Here is a 24,719-nt window from a genome sequence, read left to right on the forward strand (position 1 = left end):
TAACTCACATTTCTTCCGATTTAAGTGAGGACCAGGAGCTTTAGTAAGGTCTATAATTTTAATAGCTAAAGGGACCTGGGGTAGGTCTACATTTTGTAGTATCGTGAACACATGCAAAAAATATATGCTAGGGAGGTTGTCAAATCTTGTATTGAATTTAATACTGGATTTAGAGACATAACCTGGTTACTCAGTGGAAAGCAAATGATGCCACGGGGTTGCACTGGACTACAAATATAACTTACAAGTGTGTACATATTTTCAACTAATGAATGATGAGCGCTGTACTGAATAAAAGATTTTGTTGAGAAATTAATTTTATGACAGGAAAAATGTCATTAGCCATCATTTTTTAATTTGTGCTTTATTCTACAGGAAATAAAGTAATGCATGAAGCCCAACAGGGAGCCTGGCACATGTAAAGCCTAATACTGCCCTAAAAAGAAAGCGCAGTAACTATGAAATCATTTAAATTATTTAAAAAAATGCCTCTGCTACAATTGTATCTCTATTATGTATTCAACTTAGCTAGGAAAAAAATATTGTTTGAGTAGCCGACATACAATAGGAAATTATCAGAGCAAAATATTAAGTTAAGGTGAAAAGTTCAACCATAAAACAAAAATAATGACAAATACACTAAATGGTTTATTTTGGCTGTAATGACCCCAACACACCACTGTTAATATGAGCTTTAAACTGTAACAGCATGACATAATACCGCAAAGCGCACAAACAAATACACATACACAAGACACATGCAACAACAACTAGGCCTTCAGGTCGTACCATACAAGTAGATAAGAGAGCTAAGACTAATTTTAAGATCTACTGTAAATTGGGTATAATCATAATTTATTATTAAAAAAGGTCCCCTCCTGACAACTCAGAATCCAAAAAAGAGTTCTTTGTTCAGTGTCTGTAGTCCAAAAACATGACCAAGACAGCTTGTGTAAATTTTTACATCTTCTCTTTTTACCTCAACTTTAAAAAACATAGATTTGATTATGTATGAAGGCATAGAGTCCTAAATCATGGCTCTCCTTTGACAATCACTTAATTACTGACCTCAGAATAAACAGGTGACGGTACTGGAACCACAAATTAAATTGTAATATCATCATTGCTAAAGGGTCCTTCTGCTTCGTAAGAAAAGCTGTTTTTGTAGACCTTAACCTCAATGAAGTATTACTTTTTCAAGAAATGTCAAATATGTAGTGGTAGGACATGGTCTCCTTGCACTAAAAAGTGAATAAATCAAGAATTCACATTCTCATAGTTTCTATGATATCTGTCTGGACTTTGAGCTTTGTGCCAATGAACCACATTGATCAAAATAAGAACACAAAATCATTAGTGGCACATTACTAAACAGAGGTGAGAATTTGTTCTTTTTTTAATCTAGACTTGTGTAATATGAAGACATAAACAATAATGTCATCCACAACGACTCTCCTGCAACTCAGTCTTCAACTTTGTGAGCTGGTCTACAGAAAGTCCAGTGATGCTCCACCGTGTTCTCGTTTGCACGCTCACTCATGTGATGCACACGCGTGTTGCGGATGGTGAAACCTTGTTTCATGATGTAGTCCATGAGGTGAACCCTTAGGGACACCTCTTGGTGATAGTCACATGGTCCAAAGGTAAAGGACACCTGGCAGTCTCTGGTGTCCATCATGTGTTTGTTCCACTTGGTGAAGTTGTTGGAAATACCTTCCAGCAGGCCGTGAACCTTTGTAGTTATAGTCAGCTGTGTGATGATAACAGCGACTGGGTTTGAATATTTTGACAGTTTCCGAGTGCTGGAGAGCTCCACGACCTGCTCGAAGATGTCGGGAGGGTACAGCGGCTTGGGATCGTTAAGCCACTGGATTAAAGGTTCGATCTGGTAGAAGTCCACCTCTTTCCTCAGGAGGTCTGTCTCTGTAAAGTCCAAGGGGAGGGTGAGCTCAGATGTCCGCAGGAAGTTCAGGATGTACCGGAATAGTGTCCCATCACGATCGATGAAATAATTCCCTTGGGAGTCGCGAGTTGTGGGGAAGTCTCCCCGAAACATGGCACCCAGCATGGAGTCTGGATAGCGCTGCAGGGTGGATAAACTGGTGGTGTACAGGTGGCCTCCCACGTTCAAGGTTACAGGAGTACTCATCTGTGGCAAAAAAGAACAGAGAAGAGGATAAGAATTGTGAGGTTAACATAAGCATTTGCATCCTGCAGTTGTAAGTGAAAGCTGTCTAGCTCAGTGTGTAGTTATACAAAGGTTCTGCAGGATTCTGTAGTTTGTGTTGAATTATATTTCATTAAAGTTACAAGTAACATCTTTGTATTCTCCATTAATACCATTGTCACTTAATATTAGAAGACCCTTAATTGAACACCACAAACTACAGCCTCCAAAATGACCAAAAGTTGAATAAACACCTCTCTCAAACATTTCCCCAACATTACAACCTTCACAAAGGTTATTAGACTAAATTACTTTTAAATGCCAGATGGAAACTTAACTGGCAACAGGGTGAATTCTTTTTTTTTTTTTTTTTAAATATCAGAAAAACTGACATTGTTCTTACTAGGGATGGGCACGAGATCAAGGGATCGTCAATTCCTCGAGGGCCAATCAGGTACTTGCTTTTCCAAATCTATTTTTAGAACGCAACCCATCTTCCTGCAGGAATAATGCTGCACATGAATACAGCCTACCCAACACCTAATACTTATTCTCAATCAAAACAGTCACAGTTACCCATTCAGGATTTATTTTTTCTCGACCACAACTTCCAAACATTGTTTTCTTACATAAACTAAATTCAATTAGCATTTGCATTCTGTTCACGATCAGTTCCGCTGAGGCAAGCACGCACAAAAAAGTGTGACTATTTACCAGTCGAGTTGATTTGAAACGAGGGCTATGCGAGGAATCGAGCACTCACGCCCATCCCTAGTTCTTATTCTAGTCTGACTTCTGTCCATCTCTTACCCTATGGCCCCAGTCTCCATTATCCATTGGTAGAACAATACCCACTCGGTCAGAACCAAAATAGAGAGGGAACAGATACGCTTTGGCTTAATTCAATTTCACCTGTGGAAAAACAGTCACATTAACATGAGCTGTAAGGTACACATATATGCAAAATATGATTGACACAATAATGTTGACCCAGTCAAATCATGCGTTTTTTCCAGTTGATAGAGAGCTTGCAATATCGGTGTCTGTCGGATTACATAAGCAAATGTTTATTTAGGAGGTGTTCACTTCGTGGATTAAATAAACATTACTGTTTTCAAGCACTGTTTGATTATTTGCAGCTCTAGACAGGATATAGGTTTCTTTAAGAAATGTTCGGTGTGCTTCCTGGTCATAAAGTAGCAGTCTGTATTTGACCAAACAATCTCTCTCATAAACCTTATTCTAATTCTGATTAGCCTAACTCTGAACCTCTTATTGTAACCAGACAGAATATAAATAATAATTTCCCTCAATTGAAAGCGAAGAAGAATTCCTTTATTAGTCCTGCATCAGGAAACTTCGATTTTTTCACTCTATTATTATTTTTCATGTTATACACACAGGCCCGAAATACACACACATGCACAACCAGGGCTATGTACATGCAATTAATGGAAAGATGTTAGAGTGACCAGCGCCCCGAACAGTTGGGGGTTCGGTGCCTTGCTCAACAGCACCTCGGCAGTGCCCAGGAGATGAACTAGCACCTCTCCAGCCACCAGTCCACGCTCCATTCATGGTCTACACAGGGACTCGAACGTGTGTTTTCATGGGTGTTTATATTTACATACACAAACGCATACAGTGGCGTTAGAAGTACTCAGAGGTTTTACTTAAGTAAAAGCAGTAAAACCACACTTTAGAAATACTCAGTACGAGTAAAAGTCCTGCATTCACAATGTAAAAGTACAAAAGTATCAGCATCAAAATGTACTTAAAGTACAAAAAGTACTCATTATATATATATAAATATAAAATTGCATGGTTCAGAATATTAGATTATAATTATTGAGAGATTAATGTAAATATCTACTGTTTCAGCTGATAAAGGTAGGGCTTATTTCAATTACATTATAGACTGCTGTCTTGCTTAATCTAAAACAATATATTCTATTTTATTTGTTGATGATATTTTGTAACAATAATCTGAATTTGCAAAGTAAGTAGTAACTAAAGTTAAATAAATGTAGTGGTGAGTGGTAAGTACATTTCCTCTGAAGTGTAGTGTAGTGTATAAGCATAAAGTAGATTAAAACGGAAATACTCAAATAAAGTACAAGTATCCCAAAATTGTTAATGAACTCTTTTTTTAAAAGAGAAAACTATTTAAATATGGTATGCTTGATAATGCTCACCAATTTCGATACCAATAAAAATTAGAGGAAAAACAAACGACAAAAAAAACACATTGTATGTTACCGGATTACTTAACTAGTGAAGCCGGCAGAGCTTAAGGTTTGTTTCACAGCTTAGTGTAAAAAAGTACCGTTAGCATTTAACCTCAATGCATTACACTTTTTTGCTATGGAAATTAAGGAAGCTGGCAAACGAGCTCATATAGCAAGCAAACAAAACACTGAGATAACCTATAGTGGGGTTGGAGACAACGCGAGGACCACAGTAGAAAGGATTCATCGCATAGCCTGCTAGCTAATTGCTATATGCTAGCTAGTGAGCTAACGGGCTACCAGTCAACGAGCCGTTGACGTTAACTGCCGTTTACTACTACGACGGTTGACGCAGGGATCCTAATTAGACTACCGGGAAGTAACATAGACGTTAAAACAAAGCCTTACCGGCTCACTTTCTTGCTTATTTGTCTTCTACTGTTCAGGAAACACCGGCTTGCGTTTGGTATTTTACGATGCAGTCAGTGATGTTTGCCGCTGGTCGTACAGGGCAGCTGTGCTCGTGTTCCAGGCTGCAGCAAAACTGCGCACACAAGGAGGGGAGGAGGTCCGGCTGGAAGCACAGGCACTCTGCATGAATACGTCCACACGTCAGAGATGTGGAGGACTACACATGACTTAAGTCCCGGTAAATGCATAAAGAAATACATGACTAAATACATAAGAAATATATAAATGCTGAAATTAATGAATAGATAAATACATGAATAAATGGGACCTCCTACCTCAGAAATAAAGATATACTGTAAATGTGGGTGAACAAAAATGTAGAAATAAAAGCATTTATTTTTTCTTATGTTTTTATTTATGCATTTATTTATGTATACATTTATTCATGCATTTAATTACTTTTTCAAATATTCCTGTATTTATTTATTTATGTATTAATTTATACATGTACAGTATTTATGCGTGTATTTAAAGGTTGAATATGGAGAATGAGCAGAATACCCCCTTCTAGTCTCTCAAGATCGTGGTCGCAACAATAGAAAATAATTTCAGCACTCAGGTTGCCGGGTTGGTCAGACCCTGTCCAGTAGCCTACAGGAGACCGGAGTCTGTTTGAGCCTGTTTATGGAAAAGCAATACTTTTATTTTGTACTACTTAAAATGCACCGTGGGTGTATAATTTAAATAAAATATAGGTTTTAATGAAGATTCTATATATTCAACCTTTAATGAGACTTAAGTCATGTTTAGTCCTCCATACCGATCACAGACTGTCACACCTAGATAAATGCATGGTACTTTTATTATCATGATGCAGTTTACATTAAAAATGAAATGTGATTATAGGAAATGCTGGAACACTATAAACCTGGCTTTCTGTGTTAGTGTATATTGTTGAGGTATCTTTTTACATATGCATCGTCAGGTACAAGGAACATGTGAAGCGTTGCAGTGGGGGGGAAAATGTATCTTTAGTTCAGGAAGATTTCTTTGTGCCACCCCTGGCATTTTGCTGCAAGATGATGAACTCCAGGATGAGTTTGGCCGTCCGACAAGGCCTCTCCATCACCACAGAGTGTCCACAGTTCTCCAGCAGGTCCACTCTGCATCCAGGCAACACCTCTGCAATGACCGTAGCTCCAGAGACATCCACCACCTGGACAAACGCAATACAGTAAGTATCTTGTCTATGTAGATATGTGAGTGACTGAAGTTTCTCTTTTCAGACCCCAGCAGCTAGCTTCAAGTTTGTACATGGACACATGAATTTTAGAATTTGTCAGAAGCAAAAGCTGCAGGTCATCCCCTCTGTAAGCTTTGCATAGTCACTGTATTAGTGAATCATATTACCTGGTCTTTTTTGCCCCATATCACTTGTAAAGGTGCAGCGATCAGATGTAAGTGCTCCTGTAAGGCATATCTTGATTTTTCACCAACAATCTCCATAAAAACTAATAAAAAAAAAGGAAATACATTTATTTGTATGGACTAATGTCAGTTACATGGGAAATCCTGACATTTTGTGAACTAACCTTCTTCATAAAATGTGTTGTGAGGCTGCCGAACATCTACCAATCCTTGAAGAATCTAACAATGACAACACATGTATAAACAGCAGCAGATTAATAACCGCTGAATACTGTAGTAAGGTAAATATTATCACCTAGTGTGAGTGCATGCAAAGTGAAATCCATAATGATTTTACTTTGTGGAGCTGACCTGCTGAGGGATTTTAAAGCGAACATGAGAGCAAAGTCTGAACATGTCCTCCATCTCCTCTGGTGTAGTCGGGATCAGAGGGATGTTTAATGTGTAGTTGCTGTGCTCCAGGTCCTGCAGATGATTGTCAAATTTGGTCTCACATGGGTGTCTTATACCTGCAGGATAAAATAAGTGTTTTTGCATTAGAAAGTGACGATGGACGCTCATCTGTTCTTTGTAATGATAAACTACAAAGGAAAGCAATTCATTCTTTATAATCAGTATTATGTGACAACTTTTAAAGACAAACTGCTACTCGAAAGAAGTGCTTGTAAGCATGACATAAATCCACATATGAATGATGGCAATCCATCTTTCAAGTATTGCACTTCCATAAAGTTGGGTGACTTTCAAGAGACACATCTAAAAAAGAATCAAAGCAGCAGGGGATGAGATATCCCAACCTTTAGTTTCTAGAATGGGCCAGACACTTAAAATGTTGGGTCCTACATTTCCCATAATGCAACTCTCATTAGCTACTCCCTGCCTTGTAAATGAACAAGTGCCAACCTGCAGACCTCACAACCGCAGGTCTGAGAGCCAATGGGAAGATAGTAGGATCCCCAATTCCTACTTTTATGGTTAATTTATCCAATTTTCGCTGAGTTTGATAGGCCACTGAGTAAGATATGACTTTAGTAAGTATTACTGAGCAGATATAACTTTATAGACTAGTTTGTAACACAGGTTTTCTGTGACAAAATTGGAGAGCCCAAGCTCAGATAACCCAGATGACATCACTATGACATCATCAGGGTTATTTTCTCAAACTTTGAAAGGGTGCAGGGCCGCAGAAGATGTGCGTGAAGAATATTGACTGGTTTCTGCAACTGACCCCTCACCTCTCTTTTGGCAAACAGCTCGAATGGTCATTGATGATGTTTTACACACACACACACACACACACTGACAGACACTGACCGTCTGGACATATGAGAGTCATGCTACAGATCTCTGAGGGGTAGCAGGCTGCGTAAACCCCAGCTACATTTCCCCCCATGGAGGTTCCGACCACATGGAAAGGTTTCCTGTTTAAGCGAATGGTTTCGACAAACTGAGAAGAATTAGAGACAAAAACAGATGTTCAGTGGAATGGTTCAAAATACACCCTTATATTTTTAATTTCTCTCCCTTCAGTGTACCTGATGGATCCTTCTGACCTGCCCCTGAATGGAATAATCTTCTGCATTGGTGCGTGTTGTTCCCTCATGGCCGGGCATGTCCACACACATAATGTGCAGATGTTTTGGTAGATACTAAAGCAATGGGAGATAGGAACTACAGCTTAAAACTATTAATGTAATTAATAATTGTAGTTATACTTAGTTATACTTTAGTTATATAGTTAGTTATACTTATACTTAGTTATAAGTAACACCTACAGTAGTAGTGAATTTTAAATATCGCTGAATTTATAGCATTAAAATATTGACTTATATATGACTTTAAAAACCATCCATCTGAATTAATGTGGTTTGAAATCCCCTCTGGTTGTTGATTTTTCACAAATTCAGACGTCCAATGTTTCCAGGCTTCCATCTGAACTTTGTATTCCTGGATCATGTGACTGGAAGACAGGAACCTGATTGGACAGAGATCTGAGTGACATCTCATCTTAGGTTATCCTTTAACCTGACTTAACGTTTTCACATCCAAAAGTAGTTTATTTTAATATGGGGCATTTGAATTATCTATCTGGATATGCAACCCCCTAATAAATAAATCAAACTTAAAATCAGGTTTTTGAAATGGCACCCCTGAAAATGGCCTGGAAATATCGAAAAGGGGAATTCAAACCACACATATTCAAATATTGAATGGTATAAATACAGTGGTATATAAATTAAGTATTCATTAATGATTACAGTCAAGGCTGTTACTTATACCAAATTCAAATCAATTGCCTCCATTTGTATGTCTTCAAAAACAGTTTGTCTAAAAGGTAAATTTGCTTAATAAAACACAGTAGTACAAAGATTTAACTGTCTCTGATCTTGTTCTGTTACTCCCATGAGTTAATAATGAGTTCATAATGACAAACTATGTTTGGTGTTGTAGATTTCCTGACCTTGACAACAGTGAGCCACATGTCTTTGTGAGCAGAGAAGCCATGCAGCATTAAAATGGAGGGTCTCATCCCAGGCTTTCCTCTGTAGGCGTAGCAGAAGCGATAACCACCACAGTCTGCGTAGCGCACCTGCAGGCCCAGAGTCCTCCTCCAGTACCTGAAGAGAAGCAGGTACATCTGAGCTCATACACACAGACGGCATGAAGGCACAGGAATTCAAATTTGGGCCAAGTGATAATGGACTTGGTTGCACATTTTCATGAGCATGTGTGGACAATTGTCTTTACATTAAGGCTCTGATACATTCAACATGCATACAAGGATTTCATGTTGAGGCAAATACAGGATTTGAGGCTTTCTAAAAAAAAAAAAAATGACCTGACGTTCACTTACACACAGTTTACGTTCATAAAGGTCACATTAATCTCTTTAAAGGATTGGCTCAAACTTTTTCAAGTCAATCTTAAAACAACACTCATGTCCCAAGACAAATGAGAGACAAACAACTCTTTCAAAGTAGGCCTATACATACTGTATATGGGACTGTGTTGTTTAAAAACAGCTGGTGCAGCCAAACATTGTTCAAATCCAGACCCAGGCTATTATAAGGTAACCTGGCTCTGCCAAATGGATTGACTCACATGATTCACATTTGCTCAGGATATCTATCTGCGAACTCTCTTTTGAGACCTTTTGGGAAGGGGCGAAAATACTGGTTGCTGATTGGAAAAACCATCTGTCTCTCACCAACAAACGGGCCAAATTAACCAATCAGATCAACGAAGCGTATGACGTACTAATATCATCGAGGCAAAGCTCAGAAAGTGAACAACATGTCGGTAAAGGATATTTTCCCTTTGTGTAACGTGAATTTACGGATAAAAGAAGAAAGAAGGGTTAGGGAGCAGCTTGGTTGATGGCTGTGCTCATCTCATCCGCGAAAGCCGTCATGTTGTTAACACTGAACAGATGCCTCTCGTTGAGTCAAACTTAAATCCGCCTCAAACCAACGCTGATTGGACGTTCGCTTGGCAAACGGCTCCAAATTTTCTCGCATGTTACCAGACTGAGCTGCGAGTAAAATACAATGGAGCTCGCAAGATCAGGATGGTCTCACGGTGCTAACTATAAAGAGGGTAGGTGGATAAAATAATGCACAAGACGTGAAGATTTTTTCTATTTTAAGAATGATGCAGCCATAAAAAAACAGTCTGGGGTTTGAATATTTAACTCAATTTTATCCAAGGAAACTGGATATAAAGCACTTTAAATGACATGGATTTTGATTAGAAACATGTTTTGTCATCAGTGATTTGTTATTTATTGTTAAATATGTGTGGTAGAATTATTATTTCTGGCTCATGAGAGGGATTTAACATCAGGTATTAAAGTGAAAGGCAGAACAACACAATTATCAATCTTACCAGTAATACACTTTAATGAGGGCTGAGGGCCAGAGGAGGAAGGAAGCAACAAAGGCCAGGATGGGAATAGCCAGTGTCCCCCCCGCAATTATAAACAAGTTCACCATGTCCAGATCAGCTGCCATGGCTCACCTAAAAACAAACACACGCACACACACACACACACACACACACACAATATCATGAGCATAACACGTTGGGGGAGGGGTACAGTCAGAATCCATAGAATGTTTTCTTTAGATAACAATTAACAACTCAAGATAACATGAACATCTCATGCCACAACAAGCGTTTTTAAAATTGTAAAAACTTACTTTTCAGATGAGTCTTTCTCTCTGTTTCTTGTGTCACAGGCAGACCCTTGGATCGTTGTGATTCTGTTGAATCGTTTTACAGCATGTAGACACTTTAGTTTCTTCAAAGGTGTTGTGGATGTACCAAAAGCATAAATAAAAAACCCCACTACCGTGTAGTGCCGTTAGGCCCGGCAGATTATGTTTGCTCTGGATAAACTTATTGATTATTACTCATCATTGGTGAAAACCGGGCCACATTATTCGGTCAATCTTTTAAAGTGAACGTACGACCATTTGTACAAATGTGCTGGCCAATGTTGCAGTGGAAACAAGACATACAGATGTACATCTTGTCCCATATTTTTGATATTTTCTTCTCCTTTTAAAATTGCAAGATGTTTTTTTGCACCTCTCCATCAAATTTTCTGTTTCATTATATATGTAAAAAAAATACAAATGTGCCTCATGAAGCATAAACACAGATTACAAACAAACCCACAAGCTATGATAAAGACATTCATACCCAAGAGGAGGTCTGATCACGTTTAAGGGTTCACAAAAATGAAGGTAGAAAAATGAAGGTATTTGAAATTACTAGATGTGCCTTTGAGTCGCACATGGTGGACACGAACCATGCCATGGGCCACAGTCTTACGTCGAGCAGCCTCCACCAAATGAGCATTATTAAGGTACTGGATGTGTTTTCTATCTCTGCTGTTAATTTGACTGAGGCAGACAACTCTCACATTCATCCACATCCATTTTCAAGCAGATGCTCCTAGTCCAAAACTTACCACTGGGTGTCATGGTGGAGGCAGACGGTGAGTGTCCCCTGTTTGCAGTCAGTAGTGAAGATATGAGGGCTTCTCTTTTTTTTTTTGCACAGACCACTGGGTGTCACAACATCCATAGTGCGCGAGGCATCATCAGTTCTGCTTCAGTTGACAGTGACGCTATTAGGGATTCACGTACAGATTCTCTTCACAGGCACTTTGAGGTTTTCTTGACTGAAGGCAAGAAACAGAACTGATGAACTTGGAACACCCTGCCCTCGAGAGGTGATAGATGCCGGGATGTTATGTACATTAAAATGACTAAAAATTGTATTAGTGAAATGTCCATACCACGGTTCTCACATATTCTGGCGTATTTATTTGATACATGCACATATTTACACATAAAAACATGTCATCTATCACAACCATGATTATAATGGATTGGATTTATAACTATGAGCAGATAAGTTAGTTACATTTCCTGAATAAGGGGGACTTGTTTACATGGAAAGATTCAGCTATTTAATGTAAACTATGTAGAAATGTATAATCCTCAATATCTTCACACTGTCAAAAGGACTTCAGTTGCAATTTAAATTAAACATATATGAAGCCCAAGATTACACAAAAATAGCATCTAATGCAATGTGCAGATGCCATTCTGCTGCATCTCTGGTCCACTACAGATGACCTACATACAAACTAGAGCAGAACAAATGGACACGGAAGCACTGCAGAGAGACCCGCCTTGCGTGGGAAAGATTCTCATATTAGGGTGTATATAGGACGGAGAAGCTTTCCTCAATCTGGTCACTTGTCACATACACAGTGTATTCCCCAGGATGTCTGAGCATGTCACATTAGCTGCATCATCCTGGTCGTCACATTGTATCCTGAGAGAGATCCTTGACAAAGCAAAGCCTGTAGAACAGCAATGAGGAGGGGCAAAAACAAAAATGAGGAAGATTTGTCATAATGGGCAACACGTCCAAATGCGGACAGTCATTTCCTCTGACTGGAGCAATGAGCTTATGGATGTTACAGAATCAAAAATTTAGCAACACCCTCCTCATTCGTTTGCAAAATATACTGCATCCTCTTCCACAGACCTACCATCAGTGTGGTCTGCCAGCTCAAAGGGTTTAACTGCACTGGGTGCTTTACCCTGTAATCTTAAAGCAGAAGTGAGGCAACCACGGTCAGTAGTGACATCAACTCAACTCAAGATATTAAGTTACCAATCTGTAAGATGAGGTCTCACGAGACAGATTTTACAAAAAAAATTGAAGCAGTAGAGGCCGATATACAGACTTTTAGTTCTTACCATGGGTCACGTCCAAAACACCTAAATGGCTTCTTCTTTCAAACCTTACGACTTACGTTTGTAATGCAGTCTTTCTGTGAATTCGCAGTATAAGCGGAGTTTCAGACTGACAACAGTAGTGTTACAGCGGCACAGGCTGATGCGTTGGTGGTGGTGTGTTGCTAAAAGAGTAGGTGAGATTAAACAGACAAATTAAATAGTTACAGGACGTCCAGCTGGAGTAACAGATTACTGCATTTAAAGGCTTATCAGACACAAAACAGTGCAGAACCGTTTGCAATACTCAGAGATGATTTTAATTAAATCGAATTTCATTTATCTTTATTTATAGTGTCAAATAAATGTTTTCTCAGGACAGGTCTAGACCACATCCTTTGATCACGGAGCGATTTACAGAGTGTTTGATTGGCCAAACGCATTGTTCCTTCGTCTGCCTTGCAACCTTTGCTGCAGACAGACCACTTCCATTCCAATCAATGAGAGGCCTGCATTTTTTTGCATAGGGCTCAAGTGGGTCTGAACAAGGCCTATACCATTATTATTGGTTACATAATTACATAATACAGTTGTGTTCAAAGCCAAGTAATATTCCTCATGAATAGCGAACTGACTTTAATGTAAACTTTCTCCCTTTGAGGAAAAGATTGCCAGACTTAATTACCCTTTACAAAATATATAATTGGTACATACTTACTTGAAGTATAGAGAAAAGAAGCTGAAAATTTAAACCAAACAATGATTCAGCTAGCTAAAAGTCTATATAAAAATAAGATGTGATTACTGCTCTATAACATGACTGGCTGAATCCTATGACCACAATTAGGTGTATATATATATATATATATAGAGTAGGTGACTGTGCATGTTTACATGATTTGTTAGACTCACATGTTGCTCCATGAAGTCCAGCCTCAGCCAGACATAGGTATTATCTTCACACACACACACACACACACACACACACACACACACACACACACACACACACACACACACACACACACACACACACACACACACACACACACACACACACACACACACACACACACACACACACACACACACACACACACACACACACACACACACACACACACACACACACACACACACACACACACACACACACACACACACACACACACACACACACACACACACACACACACACACACACACACACACACACACACACACACACACACACACACACTCTCTCTCTGTAGGGAGCTATCAGAAGGGTGCAGAACAGAAAATATGAGAAGATCTAACTGAACAATGTATTTCACTGGAGGATAGAACCAGTATTTCTGCAAATATAATCCCCTTCCCCTAATATGAACAATACACACAAGAAAATCTTACCTCAGACGTACTGTATGAAAACAGTGTTCCTCTACAGGGTTTCAATGAGCTCAGCTGGATGGGGATCAGAAGTAATAAAACCTACAGGAGCATGAGGTCTGACCTTATCTCCATACAATCCAGTTGCCTCAGTGAGTGTCAAGTTATGTAATGACAATAAAAGGTGCAGGTCTTATGAGGTTAAGATCTTCAATTGAGGTCATTCTGCATTTAAGAGTTATTTATAAACTTTAAACCCATGAAACTATATTTTTCCATCTCTGTACAAAATGCATTTAGCTTATTTACCATAAACTGTGCAAACTACCATAAATGAAGCAAATTAATAAATATATTCATTGATAGAATTTGAAATTTCCCACAAAATCTCATATTTCATGCAAAGAAATAACCATGAGAAAACTCAGTGAATTCCACATTTAGGGTTGGGCTTTTTTACAAGTTAAGCTAAGTGTTATATCAGTTTAAAAAAAACCCAATTACATTTCAAGTATAACACCAGTTTCTTGTGGTGGCTACTGGCAAGATACAATATACTATAAAATATGCATTTAAAGTATATTGTGTTGTTTTATACTGACTTACCTTTGTTAAACAAGTCCGAATCCAAATCAGAAATACTTGAATTATTTAATTTGATTGCCATTATCAGTAACATGTCTGTTGCACGTAACTTAATCTTGTATGTTTTAATTGGCCCAACAATGTTAGTGTATTACTGAATCTGAGTGACTGATACAAGAATATGACCAGTAGCTGGTGCAGAAAGCAACTGTATCTTAAATGGTACTCATGGCCCTAGAGTCTGTTAATGAAAGAATACCAGAACTTACATATGTCAGTCATCATAAAGGAAAAGCTGTTTTTCGCAACTATTAAGAATGCTTAACAGAAAAATGCTCTCCATTCTCAAATGTCTTTCGCAGGTTGATCAGAAGTGTCCAAAATGTTCTGAAAATCCCCAATTTTACACTGACATGGGTTATGATAAGATATAATATCTTAGCAGTGCCCACCACAGCCATAAACGGATGTACTGTTATGTATCTAGGGCAGTCATCATGCACTCAATTAGCGGCTGCATTATTGTGACAATATTTATTATTCTGACAGTTACAGAAATGTGTTACATTTAGGGAGGTTCAAACCCCAGGTGATTCATCTAAAGTATCATATATATATTTAGAGCTAATTAAATGTGAAGCACATCTTTACATTCATTAATGGATAATCCTATAAGTCATGACAGTCAACCAAAAAAAAAATTACCCAACTAGAGTTCCTTCAAATAATAATACAAACAAACTTATTCATTTGCACACAAAACTGACATTCTTTTATTAACTTCTCTGTCATCTAAAATAGAGCATCTTCAAAATTAAACAGTGTAGTAAGAGCAGTAAGTATATGTCCTCCTAATTAATAGTGCAGATATGATACGGGGGCAAGTTTTTCAGTTTCAGTGCAGGGAAATCTGATGACAAATATGGATTTGTGTGTGTGTGCGTGTGTGTGTGCGTGTGTGTGTTTCCCTCAGGTCCTGAAGAGCAAAGCAGCAGTCACAGCTGTAAGAGCCACAGCAGCCACAGGCCCCCAGATCATCCACGGTTTCTGAAACAAGCGGTGACACAGAAATGGGAACATGAGTGTCACCACATGAAACCGCCCATCGTCGTCATAGGATCGCCAAAGCTTTGACAGAAGGATCTTGCCATTGAAACTAACGCAGGGCACAGAGAAGGCGAGTTAAAAACAGCTCTTTTAGATAAAGATAAGCCCATCCAAGCCAACTGAGAGAAAGAGTTGTTAAGCATTAGCCATCCAGACAAGACAAACAGATGTCAGATGTTGGAACTGTATGATTTCATGATTAGAGAGGTTAGAGTTTTTGAGATGTCAATTTTTGGAGTCCCCCCCCCCTCCAAGGAAGGCATTCTGGGGTAAACCTGATTAAGTCATGCAAACGATCTAAAAGACACTAATGAGAATGAAAGATGTAGGCTGATTTGAGGAGTAATGTGTACCTTACTACCACAATGCGCTGAAGCACCAATACAGCAAAGCCAGGATAAGGCCGATGACTATGGCTTGAACAGGAAGCAATTGGGATGTCTACAGAAGGGAAGGGATATTACAGTAATCAACTGCAGTGGGACATACTTTAGTTGGGCGCGGCTTTATTAATAGAACCCTCAGTCAGTAATCTGTGTTTGTAATTGGTGTTTACAACAAATCTCAAAGTCACACACAGATGTCAATGTCTAAAAGCATCAGTAAAGACAGTGGATGAGTAGAGGGAGCTGTGGTGTGCAGCTGATATTTTTTTTTTATTGTGAATCCTATAAAAGATTCACTTTTTAAGCCTGGAGATATTTCACAAAATAAAAACAGATGTTCAATGCACTGGTGTTGCAACATCTGAAGCAAAGCTCATGCTTCTACACCAAGACAACTGAGGATGTTTGCTTCTTATGCAAAGCTATGGTGCTGTTTTTTTATTGCTGTACCTGCTGCTCCTCTTAATATAGTATTTGTCAATTACTTATGATTTTGTTAATGTATGTATGATAGACCAACACTCACCTTTGTCCCTTTCTCTTGTAATTCCTTCATGTTGGCTTTGCACTCCTCAAACTCATCTGCAAGAGACTGTTTTTCCTGCTCCGCCTTCTCATATTTTTCCTTCAGGTCTGACAGCTCCATCTTAGTCTCCTCATACTGCATTAAGCAAAGTATTAATTGTAGTTTAATCACAAGAAAAATTACTTTCATTTAATTGTATGTTCAGAGTTCATTTGGTTAACAAGGGAGCATGCTGTGGCCAAAGGTTGTTGATGAGAGTATCAGTGGTTGATTTGGGGTGGTGACATGCTTTGTACCAGCAGAGCTTTACAGGATAAGCGAGAGTACTCAGTTTCCACTTTGATTCAGCGACTCAAAGAGCAACACCGCATTGGAATGAATGACTTGTGGTGAAGGATGCCTTAATCTCTGCTTTCTGGTATTCAACAGTTTCCCTCCTGTCTGAGAGTCACAACAGTGGCTGATCAATCCCCAACCAGCCTGCTAAACCTGAATGGGAGTATACAACAGTGGTTGGTTGTTTGCACTGGAGTATGCTTGAAATTTCCTAACTTTTTGTTTTAAGAAAGAAACTGGGAGTTTCGCCCTAACTTCAAGATAGTTTTGTTAGTTCCACAATCCATTGAGGCAGCTCAGTGTCCTCTGACAATGAAAATCACAATGGGGTATGGGTTTAGAGCCTGTATTTATCAATTGTCGCAAAAAGAAGATCGCTGGGAAAAGATTTTCTGTGACTGAAGCTTGGGTACAATACCGTATTATGTTTGAAGGCAAATAAATGACGGAAAACCACATACGACATTATGCCCAGTTAAAAAGTTGCCAATGGCTCAGATGGACAGATAATGGATCAGGATCCAATAGCCCTGCAAGATGCAGTTCAAAAACTCTACAGGTGTCAAAATGAAGGCCGAGTTCAAAGATGGATGTGGTCCGAGAAAGGGCGCCTTTACTTGTGTGTATAAGTGGAAAAAATAGACTTGAAGCCTTTGGGCCCTTTGGGCAGTAACCAATGCAGCCAATGCAGACAGCTGCAGTGGTTACAATGTTACTATATCTGTTACATCAGTCGCAGGATTAAAAACTGACTAAATGGCAACATGTGTAGACAAAGTGTAACTGTCAGGTTTGAGTGTAAAAGTATTATTACATGCAGGGACAAGAGCCTCTGTTTATGGGGCGCCTGCTCCAACCACTGAGTCACCAGCCACCCCATTCAGTGTTTCTGAGATGCTTGACACCGTTGATCTTGTGGTCTTTAAGTTTTGGGAACTAACCTCTCTCTGCAGAGCCTTGCTGTGGCAGTCTGCCTCATCCAGTTGGGTTTGCAGCTTGGTGCTATCCTGCTGGTGCTGGAGCTGCAGGGCTGCCAGCCTCTTCTCCAACTCCTGCTGGGATCTCTCCCGGGCTTTGAGGCTGTTGCTCAGCTCTGCATTCTGGACATGTGAGCTAACAGAAACAAAACAACACTGAGCTCAATAGGTGATGGATCCAATGAAGAGAAATGTGTGGTATACTGTGTAGCAATACATTTTGGAGCAAAGTCAAGCAAACATGACAGAGGGAGCACAAAGGTAGGGGTGAAGATGAGCAGTTGATGATGTAGCTCTAGCTCAGTGCACTGACCTGGCAAGGTCCTTCTCTAGCTGCTGCTGTCTCTGCAGCACTGCCGCTTTCTCAGAGCGCAGAGCTGCACAGTCACTCTGCAGGTTTCCCTTGTCTTTCTGGTGAGTCTTAAGGAGTTCCTCCTTCTCAGCCCTGAGGGAAGCACACTCACTTTGCAGACCACTCCTTTCCTTCTGAAGCTTATTCATGGATTCTTGTTTTTCAGATCGCAGGACCGAACACTCCCTCTGAAGGCCATTACACTCTGCCTGCATGGATTGCAGCTCACTGGCTGTGAAAATAAAAGATTTTATGTAACATACGGTAATTAGAGCTGATGCTCTTTTATTAATTAGCTTACAGATTAAGTTAGAATTCATTGCAAAAATATATTCTGTGTGTTTGGACAGACTAGTGTACATTTGATTCTCTTAATGCTCGGCACAAAAGAGCCATGTTTCAAATCATAAGATCATTACTTTGTCAGATACATATAGTATCCTTTATTAACAGCTATTATATTTGTTTTTTGTGGTACCTTGTATTTCTGCAGTTTTCTGCCACTGCTTGCTCTGTTGTTGAAAGTCACGCTGTAGGTTGTCAATCTCATGCTCATATTTGTTGGCGGTCTGACGCCATTTGTCCAGATCTTTTGAGGCAGTTGCCAGGTTACTCTGGATAGCAGCGACGTCGCGGTCCCGCTCGGCAGTGGCTGCCTCCAGGGCACATTTCAGCGCCTTCACCTCATCACGTGCACTTTGTAGCTCGTCGTGTGAACTGGAGGAGACATCTATCTGCTCTCTGAGAATGCCTGTTTCATCCTGGAGCAGCCGCACCTGACCTGTGAACGTGGTCGCCGTTTAGATTAGTCATGTTGACAATTTTAGTAGAATAGACAAAATGTTCAAAACTACAAACACAAAGATGTACCTTGAAGATGTTTTATCTGTTTGGCAGATTCATCAGCTTGTTGCTTACTTTCTTTTCTCTCTTCCTGCAGTATACCTGCAAAAGATGACTGCATTTATTTCATGCATTTATGGTAGCCTGTGTGTATAAAGCAATGTAAATGGGGTGTATCAAACCTAAAAGATTTGTATTATTACCTTGTAGCTCCATGCATTTGTGCTTCTCAGTATTAGCTAGCTCTTGAGCTTCTCGCAGTTCATCATTCAAACGCTGAATAATTTTCTCTGAGTCACCAGAGGACCCTGTGTTTGACCTGGTCAGGTCATCTGATAATGAAATACAGAACAGAAATTATTATCCAGATTAGATGTTCCTTTCTCCTAACATGAGAGTATCTAGCTGTCAGGGTAGAGCCTCTTATCTTCCTGCAGTCACTGGAGTGCAAACAGACACTTTAGAAAGTAGTTTTAAACCATGATGATACTATGAGGAAGTAATTATGGCAATTTACTACTATAAAAATAGAAGGATAACTTAAAAGTTCCACCCTATTAATTTGACTTCAGTCCCAAATACTTAACCACGGCCGACATACTAGATGATTTCCCAAGATATTAACATGGGACTATTACATAAACTAATTGCTAACCCCAAAATAGACACAACTGCATTATCTGCATTTTTTCCGGAAGCTTTTATTCTGAATTGTCCACTAAGCCAGCAACAAACAAGTCTATGGCACATTGCTTGTTCACAGTAAGTTCCTACAGACAATACACAAAGAGAAGGGACTAGCTAACGTTGTCAAGGCTCTGTTGTGTTTCCTAGAGGTGGAAACAAGTTCCACAAATACTTGGGCTTTGGAATTCCCAGTGAATATCTTGATCCCCTAATCTACCATGGCTAGGAAAAGGGATGACCTCATCTCAGACCGAGCATTTGGCAGAGGCGAAAACAAGAGTCAGGACAGGTGCACCATAAATGGACACATCATTGAACTGAGGCTGTGAAATGCTGTATTTGTCTTAAAAAATGTGATTTCATTGTGTGTGGCACGCACAGCTGCATAAACATATTGTACAAACACACAGGTAATGTTAGTAGTGCTATAAGATAGAATTGATAAATGTCCCTCAAATAGAAGAGTATGAAGCGACTGCTGGAGGCTGGTGGCACCCTCTAACTCAAGCACATGACCATCCTGCTGCGAGCCAGACAAAGGATGTGTGGGACTGTGCGTATGAGGTTGTGTGTTCCCTCATGCATGCGTATGTATGAGTGAGAGTCGGAATGTGAGTGGGCTTCCTATATGAGGGGTTTGTTCTGTTTGTGTGAAAGATGAATGTAATCAGGAAAGCATGAGATAAAGAGAGCATTTCAGATAAGGACACCCAATGTGATATCTTTAGTAACATTAGTTATTATGGCCATTATGTTTCACAGACTGACACCTGACAAATTCATAATAGGATAAGCATGCGAGTAAAAATACCCCTCTGACTAGTCGGGGGGATATTTAGCATCACACTGCCTCAAGTGACGACAAGAACAAAAAATGTAGGAGAAAGTCTTTTTTTAGCCCAAGTGCTGAAGGCTAAAGCCATCATGGACTTTCTTTTCCTGCTGTCGGTTTCCTTACCAATGAATATGACAGGGCTCTTAAACTGAATCGGAGGGTTGGCACCGCTCACACTGAATGTCTACAGTATTCAGCCAGAAGTGATATCAATTTACAGCTACAAAATGTGCTGTATGGGACTGAAACTGTTAAATATCTTTATCATTCTGAAAAGACTGAGATGCTGTTCTCCTGAGGACACTGTTTGCTTTGTGCTGCCTATATACTGTGCAGTGTAGCATTACAAATCCATTCATCATGAAAAAATGATTCGCTCACTTATATGCTCACACGTTTTTCTCATGAATGCCCCTGTTGGTTTAAATGTTTTCTCTCTATTGCACTATCATTGCAATCTCTTGTAATAAGTCACCCTAAATAGCACTTCCACACGTTCAGCTGCTGTGCCCTCTGTGCTGTTGACACTAGAGAAATCAGCCTCTAAAACAAGGCCATCTACAGCCCTGCAAGCTCCAAAGCGAACCAGCCAGGCACTCTTAACTGTGACTCAGTCTTTTTTTTTCTCTCTTCACATCGTCAGTTATGATGTGATATACTGTGTCAGGTAAGAAGCCATTTGAACAGCAAAACAGTCAAGTCATTCACAAAAGAATACAGCTGGGTTACCTTTAATAAGCGATACGTTATTCAGGGGATCACTCAGCTCTTTCTCATCCATTTGCTTATCTGTAAGGAAAAAGTGACTACAAATGTCAACAAAAACAAAAAAAATGATATATATATATATTTATATACACACTAAATTAGAAGTAAATATTGACAAATAGAATACATTTTAAATACATATCTTAACTAAATTGTTAAGACTATGGTTGCTGATGTTTTGGTTAAGAATGTCAATGTTTTCAAATAAGTAAACACAAAAATGCATGCTCATCTATGAACACATAATGAGTACATAATGAGGCAGCCCCATAGATGCTGAGAAATACCCTAGGTCATAAAAAATAATAATAATAAAAGGTTAAGAATAAATCTTAAAGCAGGAAATGTTACCTTAGGTGATCCAGGAGCTACAGTACTCTATGTGTTGAGGCGACAGCAGTCCCTGGCATGAAGAACTCTTCTCCAACTATCAGATTTTTTCACATGCGAAATGGACCAGTCCAAGCTGTAAGGGGGGGACACAGAGGGGATGACTGACACTGTGGACCAGACCTCTCTTCTATTGATGGACTGAAGCCAGTGAAGACAAAGACATTGTTGAAATAAATGTACAAATACCTCAAGTGTGGTTACAAAGCTAAACTAGAGGTAAGTCAGATGAATGTCCTCAAACACATGATCCCCCCTATTTTGTGGCTGAATTTACCCAGCCTCTCCACACTACGTTATGCATCCGAGTAGGGCATGTCGGAAGCTGCAGCTGCATACTGACACAGAGGGGTTTTGTTCAGGGAGCTGGGCTGCTCTCTGACCAGTTGGTACTGATGTAAAAATCTACATGAATGACACAGAATTAACAAGGCCAGTGTGATAGTGTGGCATGTATGTAGTGCACCCACCTCCTCTGGTTCTGCCCTGAAGGTTACTCATTTGTACGGTTAGATCTAAATGTCATCCTGAGATGTGAAGTTGTACGGTGGACAAACTGTGTATTGTTTAGCTAATTTGTATTGAATTGAACTATAAAATACCACAATTGGGCTCTTTGAAATGTTTTTGAGGCTGGAGGGAAGAATTAAGATCTAATAAAAGTAGTGGCCTAAATTGAAAAGCATAATATTTTATTACTCTTGTAAGCAAAGAAATGTTTCCCTCCGCTCAAAAGCTTTCAGAACTTATAATGCTACATCAACAATTCCAATGAATAATCTATGAAGTCCAAACACTGACGAGGTTGTGGGGCAGGTTTTGAAAAAGGAGAGGGTCATGGTTTAGAGGACATTCATGTTAGTAAATTTAAGATGAATTTTAACTTAATTAATTTAATCACATACAAACATGCTAACTTTCAAGAAAAACAGATTTACGTTGTAGCCCAACTTCAATTACCTTCTTATTTAAAGCTGTACAATCCCATATTATTGTGATAATATGCAACACCATTGTAATACTAATGCCACAGGCTCAATGGTTCAAGTATGAACAGCTCAATGCATCAATTATTTTTCAAGATCAGGGCGTACTTCAATTTTAATAATAGAAAGCTGCACCCTACTAAAAAATATTCCAGGGGCCATATTCCTGCAACCTTGGTTGGTTGGGCAAGCTAGTAATGAAGTAAATGTTTATGATTTAGAGCTGCAAATCATTTACACTTTTTCAGTCAATAATCAACCACTTCAACTTCCTACTTTATTCTCAGGCAATTTTTAATCTTTACAAACAGTATGTTGGCATCCAACGAGTAATTTACCCTGGAGAATAAATAGCCTATTCAGGTAAAGGGGTTAAGACTCTTAAAGAGCACACAACAAGTAGACTATTCAATACAAAGACAAGTAACCCATATAAAATGGTTTTATAGAGGGAAGACGCACCAAAAATTACACTACTTGACAAAAATGTATGGTAGCACATTGAGTCAATATGATCTTAAGTTGCTTAACTACTTTTGTCCTACATGCTTACGCAACATTTAATTCCACCCTAGTCTTAAACCAAATGCAATAAAATCTGCTTGTTGTGTCAGCAATAAATGTGTCCTGATGTTGTTGAACATATCATAAGGCACAAAGTAGTTGTCTTGAATTGAAGTACGGTAGATCTACACTCAGTTATCAGTTTATCAGGTAAACCTGATATAACAGTCCTGCAATTAAGCCTACCTCTATGAAAGTTATAGTGTTCAGTTTTATTAAAGAAACGGTTTATGATCATTTTTGGTTGATTATAATCTCATATAAGGGAGGACTTTGGTTAGACTGCATAGTTTTAGCTAGAATAAATGTATTTACTGGCAACTGGGTGTATATTTATTTATGTGCATGGATAGAGGTAGAACTCTATTTTTTGGTTGGGAGGGAAATAAATAAATGCAGTCTGCAGTCATTTTTTGTGATATAACCTAAATAAACCACCCTAAATAAAATAAGGTTATAAACTTGACTGTATCATTTGATTTAACATGCATTTAAAACATGTAAAAAAGAAAACAGTAAAGACAATAACATTAATAAATACACAACTAAAAAGCATAGAGATAAATGAATAACGACTACTTGATATTTTTTGTTTTCTTTTGACATGTCCAGAACGGAGTGGGAAGAAGTATACACTTATTTAGTCACACCTGTCCTCCATAATTCATTGTTAGTTAACAGCTTCCTCTGGCATACTTTTTTCAAATTTCTTTGTTATTTTTTTTCCAAATTCAATTTTTTTTAACTCTACTTAAGTATCTTACAAAATACAATTTATTCCTCATGTATTCCTATGAAGTATATATTCAAATGTCTTGCATATTTATTTTATTACAAAATATAAATGTATTGATACATTTTAGTATTCAAAATAAGTTAATTAAAAATGTAGATAAATAAATAACAAATGATAACTAAATAAAACAGTGAAAAAGGGGACATTAAAGAATAAATAACTTTAATAATGACTTTTGTAAAGTATCTAACTATGATGGTATATTGTAAACTTACCTTAAATCAACGTTAGTGGACTAACGGTTATTTTTCATTTAGCTAGTTAAGGTTGCCAGAGTAACGCTAGCGATGCAGCGTTAAATTAGCTAACTAGATATTTTGATTGCTAACGTTACCTGATATTGCCTTAAGATTTACCTAATATGAAGTTACAGAGTTAAATGCGGCTAAATGCGAAAAAACAAACATTTCAACTGGTGTTACTTGCCCCCAAAAAACTTAATTGACCTTTAATTAGCTGTGATAGCTTAATTTAGCATCAACTAATTAACTGCACATTAGCTATTTTCAGTTGATATAAGCTACCTAATGTTAGTTAGCATGTCTTTAAAACCCAAACATATTAAGCACAATGTAATGTAATGTTGAGAAGGCAGTCTCAAAAGGCTCCAAATCTATGAAACAGCAGCTCACCCTTCATGTGGAAAACATCACTCAAAGTTGCCTAATCAGTGGTGGGTGTAGCCTTTCAGACGTGTCGAGCTAGCGGTGCGTTCAGTC

General features: G+C 38.7%; 3 protein-coding genes across 6 annotated transcripts; all 3 read right to left on the minus strand.

Moving 5' to 3' along the window:
* Positions 1-495: 495 nt before the first annotated feature.
* Positions 496-4,929, minus strand: kctd6b (potassium channel tetramerization domain containing 6b). 2 transcript variants are annotated; one of them, XM_083920418.1, is made up of 3 exons: positions 4,804-4,928; positions 2,978-3,079; positions 496-2,149 (listed from the first exon to the last, which is right to left on the minus strand). In XM_083920418.1, exons 2-3 carry the CDS (start codon positions 3,002-3,004, stop codon positions 1,463-1,465), a joined length of 714 nt encoding a protein of 237 aa, XP_083776544.1. In that variant the 5' UTR covers positions 3,005-3,079; positions 4,804-4,928; the 3' UTR covers positions 496-1,462. The 2 variants fall into 2 exon arrangements, with proteins under 2 accessions (XP_083776544.1, XP_083776545.1); XM_083920419.1 differs by lacking the exon at positions 2,978-3,079 and having other exon boundaries at positions 4,804-4,929.
* Positions 4,930-5,842: 913 nt separating this feature from the next.
* abhd6b (abhydrolase domain containing 6, acylglycerol lipase b) lies at positions 5,843-11,323 on the minus strand (the record flags this gene model as incomplete). Its single annotated transcript, XM_083919335.1, has 10 exons — positions 11,210-11,323; positions 10,434-10,496; positions 10,120-10,251; positions 8,696-8,852; positions 7,770-7,883; positions 7,549-7,681; positions 6,586-6,743; positions 6,399-6,453; positions 6,217-6,317; positions 5,843-6,022 (listed from the first exon to the last, which is right to left on the minus strand). The coding sequence occupies exons 3-10, from the start codon at positions 10,242-10,244 to the stop codon at positions 5,843-5,845; spliced, it is 1,023 nt and encodes a 340-aa protein (XP_083775461.1). The 5' UTR covers positions 10,245-10,251; positions 10,434-10,496; positions 11,210-11,323.
* A 3,649-nt stretch (positions 11,324-14,972) lies between these two features.
* Positions 14,973-24,715, minus strand: slmapb (sarcolemma associated protein b). 3 transcript variants are annotated; one of them, XM_083920337.1, is made up of 11 exons: positions 24,633-24,715; positions 21,616-21,730; positions 21,226-21,285; positions 19,178-19,306; positions 19,002-19,076; positions 18,610-18,912; positions 18,093-18,363; positions 17,744-17,915; positions 16,467-16,601; positions 15,913-15,995; positions 14,973-15,494 (listed from the first exon to the last, which is right to left on the minus strand). In XM_083920337.1, coding segments are annotated over exons 3-11 (1,221 nt in total). In that variant the 5' UTR covers positions 21,278-21,285; positions 21,616-21,730; positions 24,633-24,715; the 3' UTR covers positions 14,973-15,493. The 3 variants fall into 3 exon arrangements, with proteins under 3 accessions (XP_083776463.1, XP_083776462.1, XP_083776464.1); XM_083920336.1 differs by having other exon boundaries at positions 15,908-15,995; XM_083920338.1 differs by lacking the exon at positions 15,913-15,995.
* Between the last annotated feature and the right edge of the window lie 4 nt (positions 24,716-24,719).

The sequence above is a fragment of the Echiichthys vipera genome (genome assembly GCF_963691815.1).
Source record: "Echiichthys vipera genome assembly, chromosome: 9".
NCBI lineage: Eukaryota > Metazoa > Chordata > Actinopteri > Perciformes > Trachinidae > Echiichthys > Echiichthys vipera.

Excerpts from the sequence above, each read along its gene's own strand:
- kctd6b (XM_083920418.1), bottom strand. The coding sequence starts at position 3,004 with ATGGATAATGGAGACTGGGGCCATAGG. Across the intron at positions 2,150-2,977 it reads ATGGAGACTGGGGCCATAGG|ATGAGTACTCCTGTAACCTT; the intron begins GTAAGAGATGGA and ends TTTTTGCCACAG.
- slmapb (XM_083920337.1), bottom strand. The coding sequence starts at position 21,277 with ATGGATGAGAAAGAGCTGAGTGATCCCCTGAATAACGTATCGCTTATT. Across the intron at positions 19,077-19,177 it reads CAAATGCATGGAGCTACAAG|GTATACTGCAGGAAGAGAGA; the intron begins GTAATAATACAA and ends CATCTTTTGCAG. Across the intron at positions 18,913-19,001 it reads ACAGATAAAACATCTTCAAG|GTCAGGTGCGGCTGCTCCAG; the intron begins GTACATCTTTGT and ends CCACGTTCACAG.